The sequence below is a fragment of the Pezoporus occidentalis genome, unplaced genomic scaffold (assembly GCF_034315485.1).
Source record: "Pezoporus occidentalis ecotype Australia unplaced genomic scaffold, CSIRO_AGI_Poc_V1 ctg16, whole genome shotgun sequence".
In the NCBI taxonomy this organism is placed as follows: domain Eukaryota; kingdom Metazoa; phylum Chordata; class Aves; order Psittaciformes; family Psittacidae; genus Pezoporus; species Pezoporus occidentalis.
The window spans coordinates 1764972-1779565 of NW_026913425.1; the positions used below are offsets into that span (position 1 = coordinate 1764972).

Consider the following 14594-nt stretch of genomic DNA (forward strand, 5'->3'; position numbering starts at 1 on the left):
GGGAAAGACCACAGTTGGATCCTTAATGGTGATTACCCACACACATAGTGCTGTCTCATTTTTCTCCAATTTAATTTTTAAAGAGAGCTTGAACTGTAACTCCAGGTAAAATCAATTTAACTGGGACGGAAGCTCAGCCAACACCGAAACCATTGGTAACTTACTCCATTATAACCGCTTCCTGATTAAATATAGTTAGGGCTTTTCCAATGGTTTATTCCCTATGGTAATTTAAACCGCCCCTCCTGGAACCCAGCGCTGCCCTGTCCCAGAGGCTCTGTACTTAGGCCCTCTGGCACTCCGGGTTTAAAGGAGAACCCTTCCTTTAGCTGCGGAACACCCGCTGTCGAGGTGCCGGGGCCCGGCCCGGCCCGCCCCCGCTGAGCTTACCGGCTGGCAGGTACGCGAGAGCAGACCCCAGGGGACGCGCCCGTTAACGGCCAACGGGCTCGCACGGCCCCGCGCCCCTTTCTAGGCGGGGCCAAGGCCCCTGGCCGGTCCCGCCCCGGCAACGGCCCTGCAGCCGCCGCCTTGTGAGCTTCCGCCGGGAGCGCGGCGGCCGTCCTGCGCGGGGCGGGGTTCCTGCTCCCCGGCGGGCGCCGAATGCGGCCCGCCCAGAAACTCCTCCGGGGAGCAGTGGAGTGTGCCGCTAGAGCGCCCGCGCGGCAGGGCGGTGCAGCAGGCGCCGCGTGCTCGTCTCGGTGGATAGGCCCGCCTCTCCGGCTGCGTGTGGCACCGTCGGGAGCGGAGCGGCTGTGAGGGGCCCACCATGATGAACAGCGGAGGGATTGGGGTGCCGCTGGGCTTCCCCCTGGGCCCCACGTCCGTCATCCAGGTCACGAACCTGTCCTCGGCAGTGACCAGTGAGCAGATGAGAACTCTCTTCGGCTTCCTGGGAGATATTGAGGAACTGCGCCTCTACCCCCCGGAGTAAGTGGGGCCTGTGCCGGCCTCCGGAGAGAGAGAGATCTGGAAAGAGGGAGAGGTCCTGAGGAGGATGGTGGGGGATGGATAAGGCAGAAGGTCCTGGGCGCCATTTTGAGTGCGGGCACCACAGCCTTCCGCGGGAGGGTGTATGTCCCACCGTTTTGTATGGCAGGAGCGGCAAGGGGACGGGAGTTTCGCCCGTACCTAAGATGGCGGCCCCGCGAGAGGGAGGGAGCAGCTGCGGCATTCGCGGAGCGGCGGGGTTTGCGTGCCGCAGCCGGTGGCTCGCGGTGAGCCCGGCCTGTGTGGGGAGCCGGCACCGAGGCAAAGCCGAAAGCCTGGCCAGAAGTGTGCCCGCGCCGCTTCCCGGCGCGGGTCGTTTTTTCTCTTTTTTTTTTTCCTAAAAAAAATCCTTTCTGCGGCCCACCGTTCTCTTCCGTCGACCTTAGTGGAGGGGGGCGGGCGAGAGAGCCCCAGGCCCGATCCCCGCCCCGCTGGCCCAACCGGCGTGTGCCGGTGGGACAAACCAATTCTTTTATTGTTTGTGTCAATCCCCCTCCACATTCCTTCCCCCTTTTTTCCTCCCCCCCCCCCTTTTTTTTTTTTTCTTTCCTTGGCCTGTTCGAAGGCCTCTGTTCTTCGAGAAAACGCCGCTCGAACAGAAGCCAGAATAGCTGTTCCCAGGGGGTCGGAACCTGCCCTGCTGTGAAATAGCCCTGACAAGGCGTGCAGAAAATTACAGTTAATAACGGACATTACACGTTTCTCCACACTGTAGTTGTTCTTATGTCAGCTGCGTGCGAGGGATGCACTCTGATGGGGGATTCTGAGGTTCACAAAATAACAATATTATTTCTCCAAGCAGATGATGATCAACAGAAAGGGGAGGAAACAAAGTTTGGGTTTTTTGTTTTAATACGTTTCTTGTACTAGGAGTGAGTGGCAAGCATGTTCTTTCAAAAACATCTACCTCTTAGGCAAATTAAATGGGAATAGCAGAAAGGGGAGGGAGCCATTCACATCCAGGTAGTTCAGTTTTAATATAAGTAAGATGTTTAGCTGAACAAAATACTCATTTTAAAAACTGACTTGCAGAAAATGTTGATATTTATCAATTTTAATGTGTCACTACATTACATCTGAGTGGATTTGAATGATGACCGTTCTGACAATTTACATATGATTTAATATGTACATATAAAGTATAAGTAATAAGAATGCATTTATGTAAAGTTAGGCTTAAAACAGCCTTACTGAGTTTTAAACACTCCATAATAGATCCTTAGTGATTTTTCACACAGTTTCTAGGGGTTTACGCTGGTTTTATTCTACACTTGCTTCTGAATATGTTTGAGTTTTCTCCTGGATGAATATATTTTTTGTTATAGATGGTGCTGTTATTTTCCAGTTAAGTTATATAACAGACTTTAAGGCAAATAGATACTTTCTTTACATGCAAATAATTCACATGCAAATAATATTTGTGCCTGTGTATAAAATTTTGCCAGTGTGCACATGCACATAAAATATTAAAATCCAGTACCATAGTAGGCTTTGACATGGAAATGTCAAGGTTATAATTCTGTAAGCATCAGTTCTAAATTATTAATTTTTCAGAGATAAGATGCAGGTTTGTGATTACTTATTTTACTCTTGGCTTTATTTATAGTTTTTGTGTATAATTTTTAGAAATATTATTTTCCTTGCCTGATGGCTATGGACATATGAACTGACTTTCAAATTGCTACCTTGAAAAATTATTTACAATAATGGCCTTCTTGTGGAAGAGACATGTTTCCTGTTGACCTGCTGAGAACATATTTGAACAGTATTACAGTTAATAAAAAGCTTCATTGACAAGTGCACGGAAAGCAAAGGTGTCTCAAGCAAAAAGATGGTAAAATAGTTGTCTGCAATTTGTTAAAATTATTTTCTGCCACTGTTTTTTCCTTAGGTATTTAATGATCTAAGGCGTAGATTAAAAAAAAAAAATACAATTTTCTATTCAGTTAAAAGCGAAATTTGTTTTTTTTATATTAGAATGAAAATCAGCCAGAATATTCTGTCATCTGATCTTAGCTTTAAAATTGATTCTGTAGGACATCCAAACTTACGATGTATTCTAGGGCATTAATTTTGTTAGCTTCATGGAACAGCGGAAACTACTTTTCAATCCAGTTTCTAGATGGAAAACATAATTCAGTAAGTTGAATTAGTGAGCTGCAGGTTTCATGGATACAGACTGCTAACTGAAAAACATTAATATCCTTTTTTTAAATTTAATTCATTCTGAGGAATAAGAGGAAGGTGACTTAGCAGCTTTCAGTAATTTGAGAGTGTGTGTGTTACCTGAATTGAAGCTTTCACTGAGATTGGAAATCCCTTTGCTGTTCTTTGCGTAGAAATATATCGTTAAAAAAAATAAAGCCAACGATACTTGTTTCAAGAATAATGAAAGATGTAGTATTAAAATGAGTATTATCCTAACTTTTTGAATATATTAAGCAATGAGCTGAAGGTGTTACATTACATTGTGTTGAAATGCAACCTGTTCTCTCTCTCTAATTCTGTAATGCAGATACTCAGCTCACACACAAAATAACTTACTTAGTTAAGCATGAGTTTTTGAATTAGAGTGAACTTGTGTTCTCTTCTGTATGCATCATTTCATAGAATCATAGAATAGTTATGGTTGGAAAGGACCTTAAGATAATCTAGTTCCAACCCCCATGCCATGGGCAGGGACACCTCACACGAAACCATCTCACCGAAGGCTTCATCCAACCTGACCTTGAACACTGCCAGGGATGGAGCTTTCACAACCTCCCTGGGCAACCCATTCCAGTGCCTCACCACCCTCACAGTAAAGAATTTCTTCCTTATATCCGATCTAAACTTCCCCTGTTTAAGTTTTAACCTGTTACCCCTTGTCCTAGCACTACAGTCCCTAATGAAGAGTCCCTCCCCAGCATCCCTGTAGGTCCCCTTCAGATACTGCAAGACTGCTATGAGGTCTCCACGCAGCCTTCTCTTCTCCAGGCTCAACAGCCCCAACTTTCTCAGCCTGTCTTCATATGGGAGGTGCTCCAGTCCCCTGATCATCCTCATGGCTCTCCTCTGGACTTGTTCCAACAGTTCCATATCCTTTTTATGTTGAGGACCCCAGAACTGCACACAATACTCAAAGTGAGGTCTCACAAGAGCAGAGTAGAGGGGCAGGATCACCTCCCTCGACCTGCTGGTCACACTCCTTTTGATACAGCCCAGGATACGGTTGGCTTTCTGGGTTACGAGCACACACTGCAGCCAGCTCATGTTAAGTTTCTAATCTGCCAACACCCCCAGGTCCTTCTCCTTCTCTCTTCAAACTCTTCTCTGCCCAACCTGTAGCTGTGCCTGGGATTGCTCCGACCCAGGTGTAGGACCTTGCATTTATCATGGTTAAACTTCATGAAGTTGGCATCAGCCCACCTCACAAGCGTGTCAAGGTCCCTCTGGATGGCATTCCTTCCCTCCAGCGTATCAACCGAACCACACAGCTTGGTGTCATCGGCAAACTTGCTGAGGGCGCACTCAATCCCACTGTCCATGTCAGCGACAAAGATGTTGAACAAGACTGGTCCCAACACCGATTGCTGAGGGACGCCACTCATTATTGGAATGAGCGGGCAGGGTCGCTCCAGTCGAGGGCTGGCTTTTCTGCTGGGCAGGAAGGTGGGAGCAGCTGCTCCTCCATGCCACAGGCATGCGTGGGCATGGGTCACAGTGCTGCCACTTGCAGCCCCATGCCTGGCAATCGTGAGCTGGGGCGCATGGCATCTCAGAGGCCCCAGGTGAGTAAGGTGGCCACATGCGCAGGTCCGGCGGTGCGCCCTGGTGGGAGCATGTGCGGCCGCGGCAGGGCCTGTCAGCACGAGCCTGCGGTGCTGCCTCAAAATCCGTTGTTACGGATGATGAAAGGAGCATGACAAAGTTGTGGAACATGTGTGTAGCCACCTTGAAGATGCTGTAACATTTTGGGCACAGAATGTCAGTAGGTGTGATGACCCCTTGAAATTAAGTTGTGAGCTGGCAGATGCTTGTCCCAAGGCTAGTGCAGTTTTTGGCAAACCTGATTTTGGTAAGATTTATGGTGGCTTGTCTTTCTGAAGACAGAGTTGGTACAAGTGTATGTTACAGCAAGTGACCAGCAATGAAAAATGTCAGGTATTGTACATAGACTATGGAAATTCTGAGGTTCTGAATAGATCAGACATAGTGGAAATTCCACTGGACTTGCAGTGTCCGAGCATTCTGAAGAAGTACAGACTCCAGGGACTGCAGATACCGGCTGATCAGAATGTAAACATGTTTGATGAGGGGAAGAAGTTCTTGAGCAGCCTAGGTTTTGAAAAAGAAGTAAAAACACATCACAAAGCCAAGTTCTAAGATGGTGCCATCATTGCCCAGGTGGAACATGAAAAGATAGGTAATTGGAGAAGAGGTGGCCAAGGCAGGGTTTGCTCAAAGATGCACATCACCAGGGTACACTAAAGAGGCAGAAGAGAAAAAAGCAGATGTCATGCAAATGCAGAATTGGAAGATGAAGATTTCAGTTCCGCTGTGGTTTAACAGGTCTTGTCACACGATGCACAGCTCCCCAAGAGAGCATGTTGAGCAAGGACCTGCTGGCACCAGGAACTGGAATTTTCCTGGAAACTGGATGTTTGCCCCAAAGGAAAAGGTGCTAGGTTTCACCTCGGTGCCAGACACCAGCTTGGCACACGTAAGACCAGATCAGAAGCTGCCTGAAGAGAAAAAAGTTCTGAGAAGGGAGAATCTGGATCTCTTGCAGAGTATGACTTGGCTCAAGAAATTATTCAGTTATGCACAAATGTGGATGAAAGAGATGAATTGATCAGCATGAGGGATGAGGTGCAGCAGAATTTTTATTCAGCAATGAATTAATTTTGGAAGTGGATCAGCTGCCTCTCTCAGAGCGCTCAAGAACGTTACAGAACTGCTTCTCTGGAGATGTATGATCAAGGTTCTGAAGCAAGTGACTCTGAGAAGGTATTTGAAGAGTTCTTTAAGTGGAAGAGTATTAAAACAGAAATTAATTTGTGTCAAATGATACAGACAGCTCTCTGAGTTCTTGCTGACTGGACTGGTTCACATATATAGGAAAAGGGTATTCATGTTAAAGAATTTATTGTAGATTTGTAATCCTGTTGTCTTTGCTGGGTATGTTTATTTCTAATTGATGTTAATTTCCAGTTCTGTTGATAATGGACTTTGTACAAAGACTTTTTTTATAACCTTATCTGCAGCAGTCTTCTGATGTTAATATTTTTTTAGCATACTTTCCACATAACTTTTGTGATTGAAATCCAGGAAATGCAGGGGGAGAAATACTATATAAAAAATTCACTTGTCAGAGGTGCCTCTATAGATGTTGAAATTTGTAAGGATTATTCTTTGAGCGTGGAACTGCCTGGAACAGAATTATGGTTTTAAGCAAGTAATGACAAAAAAAAACCAACACCCCCCCCCCCCCCAAGTTAAAAATCCCTCCAACTAACACCACAAAACAAATAAATAATTAACACCCCCCCTAGAAAACCTCAACCAATAAACAAAAAAATACTCCAACCAACCAAACCCAAACAAAGCCTGGGATGTATTTCAGGTCTCAACAATCTGGACAACAGAATTTTCAGTGGAGCCTTGAGCCAAACCCTAAGCAACAACAGCAGTATCAAAACTCCCTGTCCTCCCACACATCCCCCTTCCACACTCCCATTAACAAAACCAACCAAACACCCTGTGGCCATATAAAGAAGTATCTTTGCAGTGAGGGAAGTCTGGCTCTTGAGAATATGTAAGATCAAAAGTTGTACGCAGACATCTTTGCTGAGAAAGTCATAGCTTGCTGCCACTTTTGCTGTGGAAACTCTCAGAAGCCATTCTAGACAATTCTTTCTTTCCTGAATGTGGAAACTTGAAACTGAAAATACTGGCTACTACAAGGAAAATGAGCAGGCAGAAGAAATGTAACAATAGAATCATAGAATCGTTAGGGTTGGAAAGGACCTTAAGATCATCTAGTTCCAGCCCCCCTGCTATGGGCAGGGACACCTCACACTAAACAGTATGACACAAGGCTCTGTCCAGGCTGGCCTTGAACACCGCCAGGGATGGAGCATTCACAACCTCCCAGGGCAACCCATTCCAGTGCTCACCACCCTCACAGTAAAGAACTTCTTCCTTATATCCAATCTAAACTTCCCCTGTTTAAGTTTTAACCTGTTACTCCTTGTCCTATCACTACAGTCCCTAGTGAAGAGTCCCTCCCCAGCATCATTATAGGCCCCCTTCAGATACTGGAATGCTTAGGTATGCATTTTAGCTGTGATATGCTTTTCAATATGCTCTACAATAGTAGTATAACTACAGAAAAAAAACCCCTGAAGTAGTTTAAATGAATGTCACCTATACTTGCAGTGTGTTTTAAATTGTGTAAGGTTGACTTGTAGATATATGTATCTCCTATTCCCTGTTTATTTTTGCTTCCTCAGTGTGTCTGTTTTCACAGAATTTTCCATCATAAAATGTTTCTGCATGCCATGCAGAAGTTGGCTTGCTCTGTAGGTACTTAGGTGTTAACTTCCTGGTAAACAGAAACATACCAGTCTGTCTATCTCAGACTAAGTTCTTGCTTCATTTATGCAATTAATATGATAAAATAATGTGTCTAAAAATTCTGAGCTTGTACTTAAATACTAAAATCTAATTAATTCCATACAACAACTTCGGGAGTACCTGCTTGAAACTTGAGGGACTACAGGATGGGTTGGACTAAACTTGAACTGCTTCTTGTACTTCCAGAAAGTTGCTAAGTGTTTCTGTTTCTATTGAGGGAGGGTTAGGTGAACCATTTTCTACAACTTATTTTCCATGAGTTACTGCTTTGCTAGAAGACAGATAGATGGTCTTTTCAAATCAAAACTGCTGATATTCCAGCCATACCTTATTTATTGCATTTTCTCTTTGGAGATTTCACTGGACTTCATACGAAGAAATAAGTGCATAGGTAAAGGTTACAAGCCTTGACAAGGGTGTACATATTTTAAGGCAGACTTCTTTGGTTTTGATCAAAATGACAGTGCTTATGTCTTTGACATCTCTGATAGTAAAGCAGATCAGAATTTTTTTTCCAGCCGCATAGTGACCTTCTCTTCACTACACTATGCCAGACTAAGTTAGATGCTAAAAAAGAATTTGTAGTAATGTTGAACACGCTGCTCAGTGTTGTTTAGCAAGATTATGAAAGCAAATTAGCCTTGTTAGTTTGGGATTTTGGCTTTTCTGTAATTTTGCATTAAGAAGGAGGAGGTGCTATGCTATGCTTTTGTCAATGACATAGTAAAGTAAGCAAATCAGTAAATTTCTATACTCTTGCCTTTTAGCTAGCTATTCCAGGAGCTCTAAAACCTGTTTTTTGTTAAGGAGTAATAGTTAAAAATACAAACATAGAATTATTGAATGTGACTAATTTTTTTTTCTTTTTATCTTGCAGCAACGCACCTCTTGCTTTTTCCTCCAAAGTATGTTATATTAAGTTTCGTGAAGCATCGAGTGTTGGTGTGGCCCAGCATCTAACTAACACGGTTTTTATTGACAGAGCTTTGATAGTTGTGCCCTGCGCAGAAGGTTGGTATTTTAGACGTTTTCTGAAATGTTGTTCTTTGTCAAGTCTGCTAGTTGTGTTAAGCTTTCCATGTAAGGAAGTGGTGCTCTATTGGTGTTTTATTTCATTGCTTTTTGAAAAAAAGTCTTGAAACAAAATCTAAAATGGAACAGAGAGATGGAATTATATAGATTCAATTGCAATTTGGTATTAAAAAAGGTAGTTAAGTTAGGATAATTCAATTTATTACGTCTTTTGAGGGAAAAGAAGATAAATAATTTGCTTCAGTATGGTTTGTGTTGGCAAGCTTATTCTCACACAGAGTTCTCACTGAAGTCAATGGAGCACTGAGAAGATTAGGCAATTTCCTGGCACCAGTAAATTGCAGTTTGGATTTTAATGGATCACCTTTGATGTGGTGTTTTGTTGTTGGTTTGGGGGGGGTGTGTGTGTGTGTGTGTGTGTGTGTTTGTTTTTTTGTTTGTTTAGTTTTGTTGGTTTGGTTTGTTGTGATGTGGGTTTTTTTTGTTTTTTAATTTGTTTGCTTGTTTCTGAGATCCTAATTACTTTTCATTTTTTTAGACTGAATTCTGATTTTATTTTGTAGACATGTAATATATGCATTTAGCCATTTTAGATTGCTCTAATTTAAAATACTTAGTATTCATATTGACAATTACTGTTTGAATATAAATGTTTACCTGCTCTTTCAATTAAAAAAGAATCAATTTTCCTATCTTGTTATTGTAGAAAATATTTGTGAGCCACAAAAAGGTTTTCTTATGTATGCTGGTACTCCTTTTTTAGTTTTATCTCTCTCTTAAAAAATGCAGTCATCTGTACAGAATGCTTCTACCGTAAAATGATTTTAAAACTCAAAATAAAATGCTTGGTGAATACTAGATTTACGAGTATTCCTTTAACTAGCTTTGAGGTCATATTTTTACAGGTATGTTGAATGCAAGGTAATTTGTATTGTTTGTATAATGATGTCCCAGATCAGAATACAGTTATATGAAGCATGGTCCTATGGGAGGCATGTTGCTGGAGTTAGGCAAGGCGCCATTGACTTCATTGGGATCATTGTGGAACTGAGCACCCTCTGTTTGGTTCTGGACTTTTTGACTCTTCAGAGTAGAACATTCCAGCTGGTGGAGTGAACCTGACTTCACTTTGAACATGGTAGCTGTTTTGCCATGAGCAGCAATATTGAGAATGATTGAACCATAAACCATTTCTGGACCATGGAAGTCCAGAAATACCTCCTATGAACATAACTTTTCTAACTGAAGGAGTCAGGGTTTGGTTCAATAAATACTGTTGACTTCTTGGAGTTTGTTAACAGTGGTCCCAGAGTACCATTTTTTGGCATGCTTGCCATGTCATCTGGATAGCATGAGATATGATGTTGCTGTTGTAATGGTCTGGGATGTTTCTAGCAAACTCTGACAAGTTTACAAGTAGACTGTCTTAAGTACTTTCAGTAAAGGCTATATTAACCTGCAATATACTGTCTGTTCTGGTAGTCTTCTTAATAAGGACATATGGCATGTATATTTGTCTTTGTGAAGCTTAGATTTTTTAGTTGCTTTCATATCTTGTTTTCGGGGGCTTTTTGGTTTTATTTTTTGAATTTTTTCTTCAACCACAAAGAGAATATTGCTGTATCCACTTGAAGCTGTGTAGAGGCTAATGTGGAACTAGAGTCATTATTATTAAAAAATTTCCCCTAAATAATAGACTACAAATTATTCAGGATCTTAGTTTTACATTTCATTGAAAAGACCTTAACACTGGTTCAGTACTGCCAGAGAGGGATGGTTGCCACCTAATGAATGAACGACGCTTCCTGGTGGTTTTCTTGTGATGACATCACTGCCTGATGTGATATGGCAACAGGCAGGTAAAGCTATGTTTTCCTGTGTCTCTTGATAGTAGACAATGAGTGGCAAGAGAATAAAATCAATGTTCTGGCTAATCTTGTTCCAGCCCCATTTTTAACTGACATATTGGGCATTCCTGAGAAAATGTATTATAGAATAATTGACACTGTTCAAAAGGATTCTGGACCCCATAGAGATGTATGCATAATTAGGTAAACAAGTGATTGAGTTGAGAGGTCAGTTTTTTTTAATGTCAAAATGGTGTTTCCATGTAACTTTATAACAGAATCACTAATTTTAAAGATGTGAATTTATATAAATTCACATAACTTTCTGCGGAATATATTGTGTGGAGTAAGTATGGCTTTGGAGAGCACAAAGTAAGATTTTCGACTGACTATTGTGTGATGAGGAATAGCCAGTGGAGTGCATCATGGGCTTTGAAAGTAGTGATGGTTATATTCTGCCAGGAGTTAAAATTATATCCTTGGCCAGTGGTGCCAGTAATAAAACATTTCATGTGCCAGATTGAGCATAGGAAAGAGGTAAAAGGGAGCTCTGAAAACCTGGTTTTAAAACTCAAAATCTGAAATTTGAAGTGTATTTAAACAGTGGTAAATCGAGGGAGTATGAGGAGGTAATCACTATACAATGAAAACATAATGTTAATTTTGTGATGTTTAATAAACAATTTGGCAAAAATGCAATTGTAACATTAAGCTGTCAGAATATGACTTATGTATGTGTGAATGGGTAGGTTTTTCTTTGAACATTATTCTTTGAGAACACAAAGGTTGAAAGATAAAGATACCACCCTAATCATTCTAAATTTTATGTCCACATTATCTGGTAGATGGATTTTGACTATTAATTTGGTTTTATATGTTTTCTCTGTGTGATATTTGTGCATTATTAGATGACTAGACTGGCCAAGGCAGACCTGTTACACTTGCCTGAGTTAGGCATTGTTTGCCATGCCACTAAACCTGCCGCCAAGTGAAACCTTCATGGGGGAAATGAGATCGAAGTCTGGCCTGCTGAAGATGGACGCCCTGTCTCTGTTTTTATTTTATTTTGATTTCTTTCCTTTGTTTCTTTTTATTTTGATTTTGTCCCTTTTTTTTTCTTCTTTTTGTTTTGTTTTGTTCTGTTCTGTTAAATCTCTTTCCCTTGTACTTGTGAACTGGTACTTCAGTTCTGTAAAAATGGTGTTTTGTAAAGGGTTCACAGTGTTTCATTTTGAAGTTGACCTGAAGCTGCTTATGAATGGTGGATGGTATACACAGAATTTAGAGCATGATTTATGTTGTGAATTACAGGTAAATTTGATTTTGAATACGTTTAAGCATCTAAATTCAACAGATAAACACATTGTGTCAGGATCCAGGAACAGCGAAAAACCGTTTTAAAATTTATTCTCTCATATGTTGTACTTCATGAGTTTATCTTGGAAAAGAGTAGTTAAAACTCATACTTCGTGGAGAAATTAACTTTACGAAGTAGAGTCATGATCTTCCTCTGCTGTTTTTCCCCTTAGCAGAGTAGTTTTAGGTTGCGCAGTCTGTTTAGAAGAAGGCTTACTGTTTGTGACTAATATGAACAGTTTAATTAGTTCTGAAATTGAACTTTCATGAATATTGAATGCTGTGAAATACTAGTTTGCTTCTGATGAAACCTTGCTCCAGTGAGGTCAGTGGCAGTAAGATTTCATCCTTCTGTTTTTGTAATTTTCAGAAAAAAACTGTTTACCACTCATAAGTACAAATGCAGCCTGAAGTTTTGGTTGGAATGTGTTATGTGAGGCACATTGTCTTTCAACACTGTTATTTGTGGGGAGATTGAATCAGTTCTCCATGTGTGTATGTATGTGTATATTGCACTTTGACATGCTACAGTGGTGGTGATTTCAAGAAGAGGTCTTTTTTTAAAAAGAAAGATAGCAAAAAGTGTCTTCTTGGTCATCTCACAATGTGACAAACCCTGGCAGTTCATGCTGGAGTGATTGAGAAAGTTCTTGTCTGTAAATGATGTTCTTGTAAAATGGAAGTGGTGGACCAGGTGGTGTGTCTAGTCCTCAGGCATGGCTCTTCCCACCCTGCTGCATAGGAATTGGTTGGTTTCACTCTGGTAATGCGGCAGGCTGTGCAGTGCAGCTGGAAAGAGCTTTGTTTAGTGATCTCTGTTGGATTTAGCGGTGGCAGTTGAGGTAATTGCCCGTACGTGTAATCTCTTTAATCACTGCTGCTAAATCTGATAAGGGTCATGAACTGGATCACACAGAAATTATTTTTAAGTCTGCAGTTTTCACTGATTAAAAATAGCAGGAAAATATCAATTTCTTTAATTACATTTACAGTAGATTTGAACTGTAAGTATTTTTAAAACAAACTTATTTTAGAAGCAGTTTGGGGAGGGAGGGCGGAACTAGCCATGTAGTTTCAGTACAAAGAGCAGGAAATTAATTTCTTCTGAGCACTTGGAACGGAATAAAAATACTATGATTAGTACTTGCCTAACACAGATACTTCAGTATTTAGCAAAATGGATTGCAGCATGGGCAAGGATGACTAGGGCTCTTGAGCACTTTGATACAAAAAAGTAACAATCATAACTAATATTTAGGACAGCTGTACATTACATTTCCTAGGAAGCATAAGGTGTCTCTAGGCAATGCAGAGCTAATTTATATCTGCTTCCAGATTTCTATGCAAATGAAGAATCAAGAAATAAATTATCATAGAAACCATATTTCCTAAACACAAGAACTTCCAGGAAACCGTTTTAAGGATGTATAGGTGTGGCATATTTATTTTTTCTGTTTCCCTTATTAGAAAATAAATATCTTTACCTCATTTTCATTCAGCTTTTAAATACTGTGAGTTTAAAAACAAAACAGTTATTTGTAAAGTAAAATGACCTAATTTGCCATGTCATAACCCACGTTTTGTTGTATCTTTGTGGACTTGTATTCCTTTATTATAAGTAAACTCATGGAGATAAAACTCCGGAATTTAAACGCTGTAAAAAGTGAGGTTATTTGGCCTCACATACTAATTTGTTATGGGTTTGTTTTGTTGTTGTTTTTTTTTTTAACTGTGTAGAGAACAGGGAAGTATATTTGCAAGATATTTCAGGTTTCCTTCCCCCCCCCCCCAAGACTGAGTTTAATTTCTACAGAATTTTTTAACAGTTTGACATGGTCTTCACATGTAGAGAAGGATCTTTTGAGAAGGCAGTATCTTTGAATATTCAGGCAAATTTTCAGGGTTCTGTCTGTCAACACAGATGCTTTATCATTCTTGAATTAATGCACAAATCCTTTTTTTGGGCATGGAACTGACCACCTAGATTTTGGTACATTACGAAGGGCCAAAGTATTCTGGAAATAATGCTGCTAACTTCAGATACGCATGTTGTTAAATCTTTGAACTGCTGTAATGGTGCACTTAAACAAAAGTTGTTACTTGAGCAACATGAGTAATGCCAATTACCTCTGTAAGATGAACAATATACTTACAGCTTAGGCTTGTATTTAAGTAGCTGTCTGAACTTGGCTCATTGTCTGTTATGTGCCTAACTCAGTTCCTACTTAAAAGGGCTGAATGCCTAAACATGTCTTAAATTTATCTGATTAAGTATATATTGAATTGGCTGTATGTAAGCACATACTTAAATTAGGCATATACTTATGTACATTATTGGACAAGGATCTAAATTACAATGCAGACACACCACTTCAGGAGCCATTTCCACCATTGGATTTACTTGATCCATGTCTGTTGATCCTGTAGAAACCTGCATGAGTATCCAGTGAATTGCAAGATGCTGGTTGTTCAGGATAAGGTCTGGTTCATTTATCATTTGAAAGTGCTTAAATACTAAGATTTTTAGAAGAACTAGTATGTAATTCTATGCCTAATTTGCATGCACAGCTGCTGGAACTATATTTGAAAGCCTGTTAGTGAGCTACACAATAGGCAGGATGTACAGTGAAGTACCTGATACTCATGCGCAGTTAGGCAGATCATGTACACCTCTTGTTGCATGTCTGACTTCAAAATGGGATCTATAAAGAGTGCTGAACATTGTGATGATGACTCAGATTCATGCATGGG

At 40.8% G+C, this 14594-nt stretch overlaps 2 protein-coding genes across 2 annotated transcripts in view; both read left to right on the forward strand.

Moving 5' to 3' along the window:
- The first annotated feature begins 595 nt into the window (after window positions 1–595).
- SREK1 (splicing regulatory glutamic acid and lysine rich protein 1) overlaps window positions 596–14594 on the forward strand; it is a 36006-nt gene continuing 22007 nt past the window's right edge. The window contains 2 exon segments of the mRNA XM_062612338.1: window positions 596–930; window positions 8486–8619. Coding sequence (XP_062468322.1) covers window positions 770–930; window positions 8486–8619 — 295 coding nt within the window. The 5' untranslated portion in view covers window positions 596–769.
- Window positions 4683–5824, forward strand: LOC134160493 (serine/threonine-protein kinase 31-like). The gene is given in 3 exon segments (XM_062612568.1): window positions 4683–4760; window positions 4888–5397; window positions 5399–5824. Coding segments are annotated over 3 exon segments (1014 nt in total).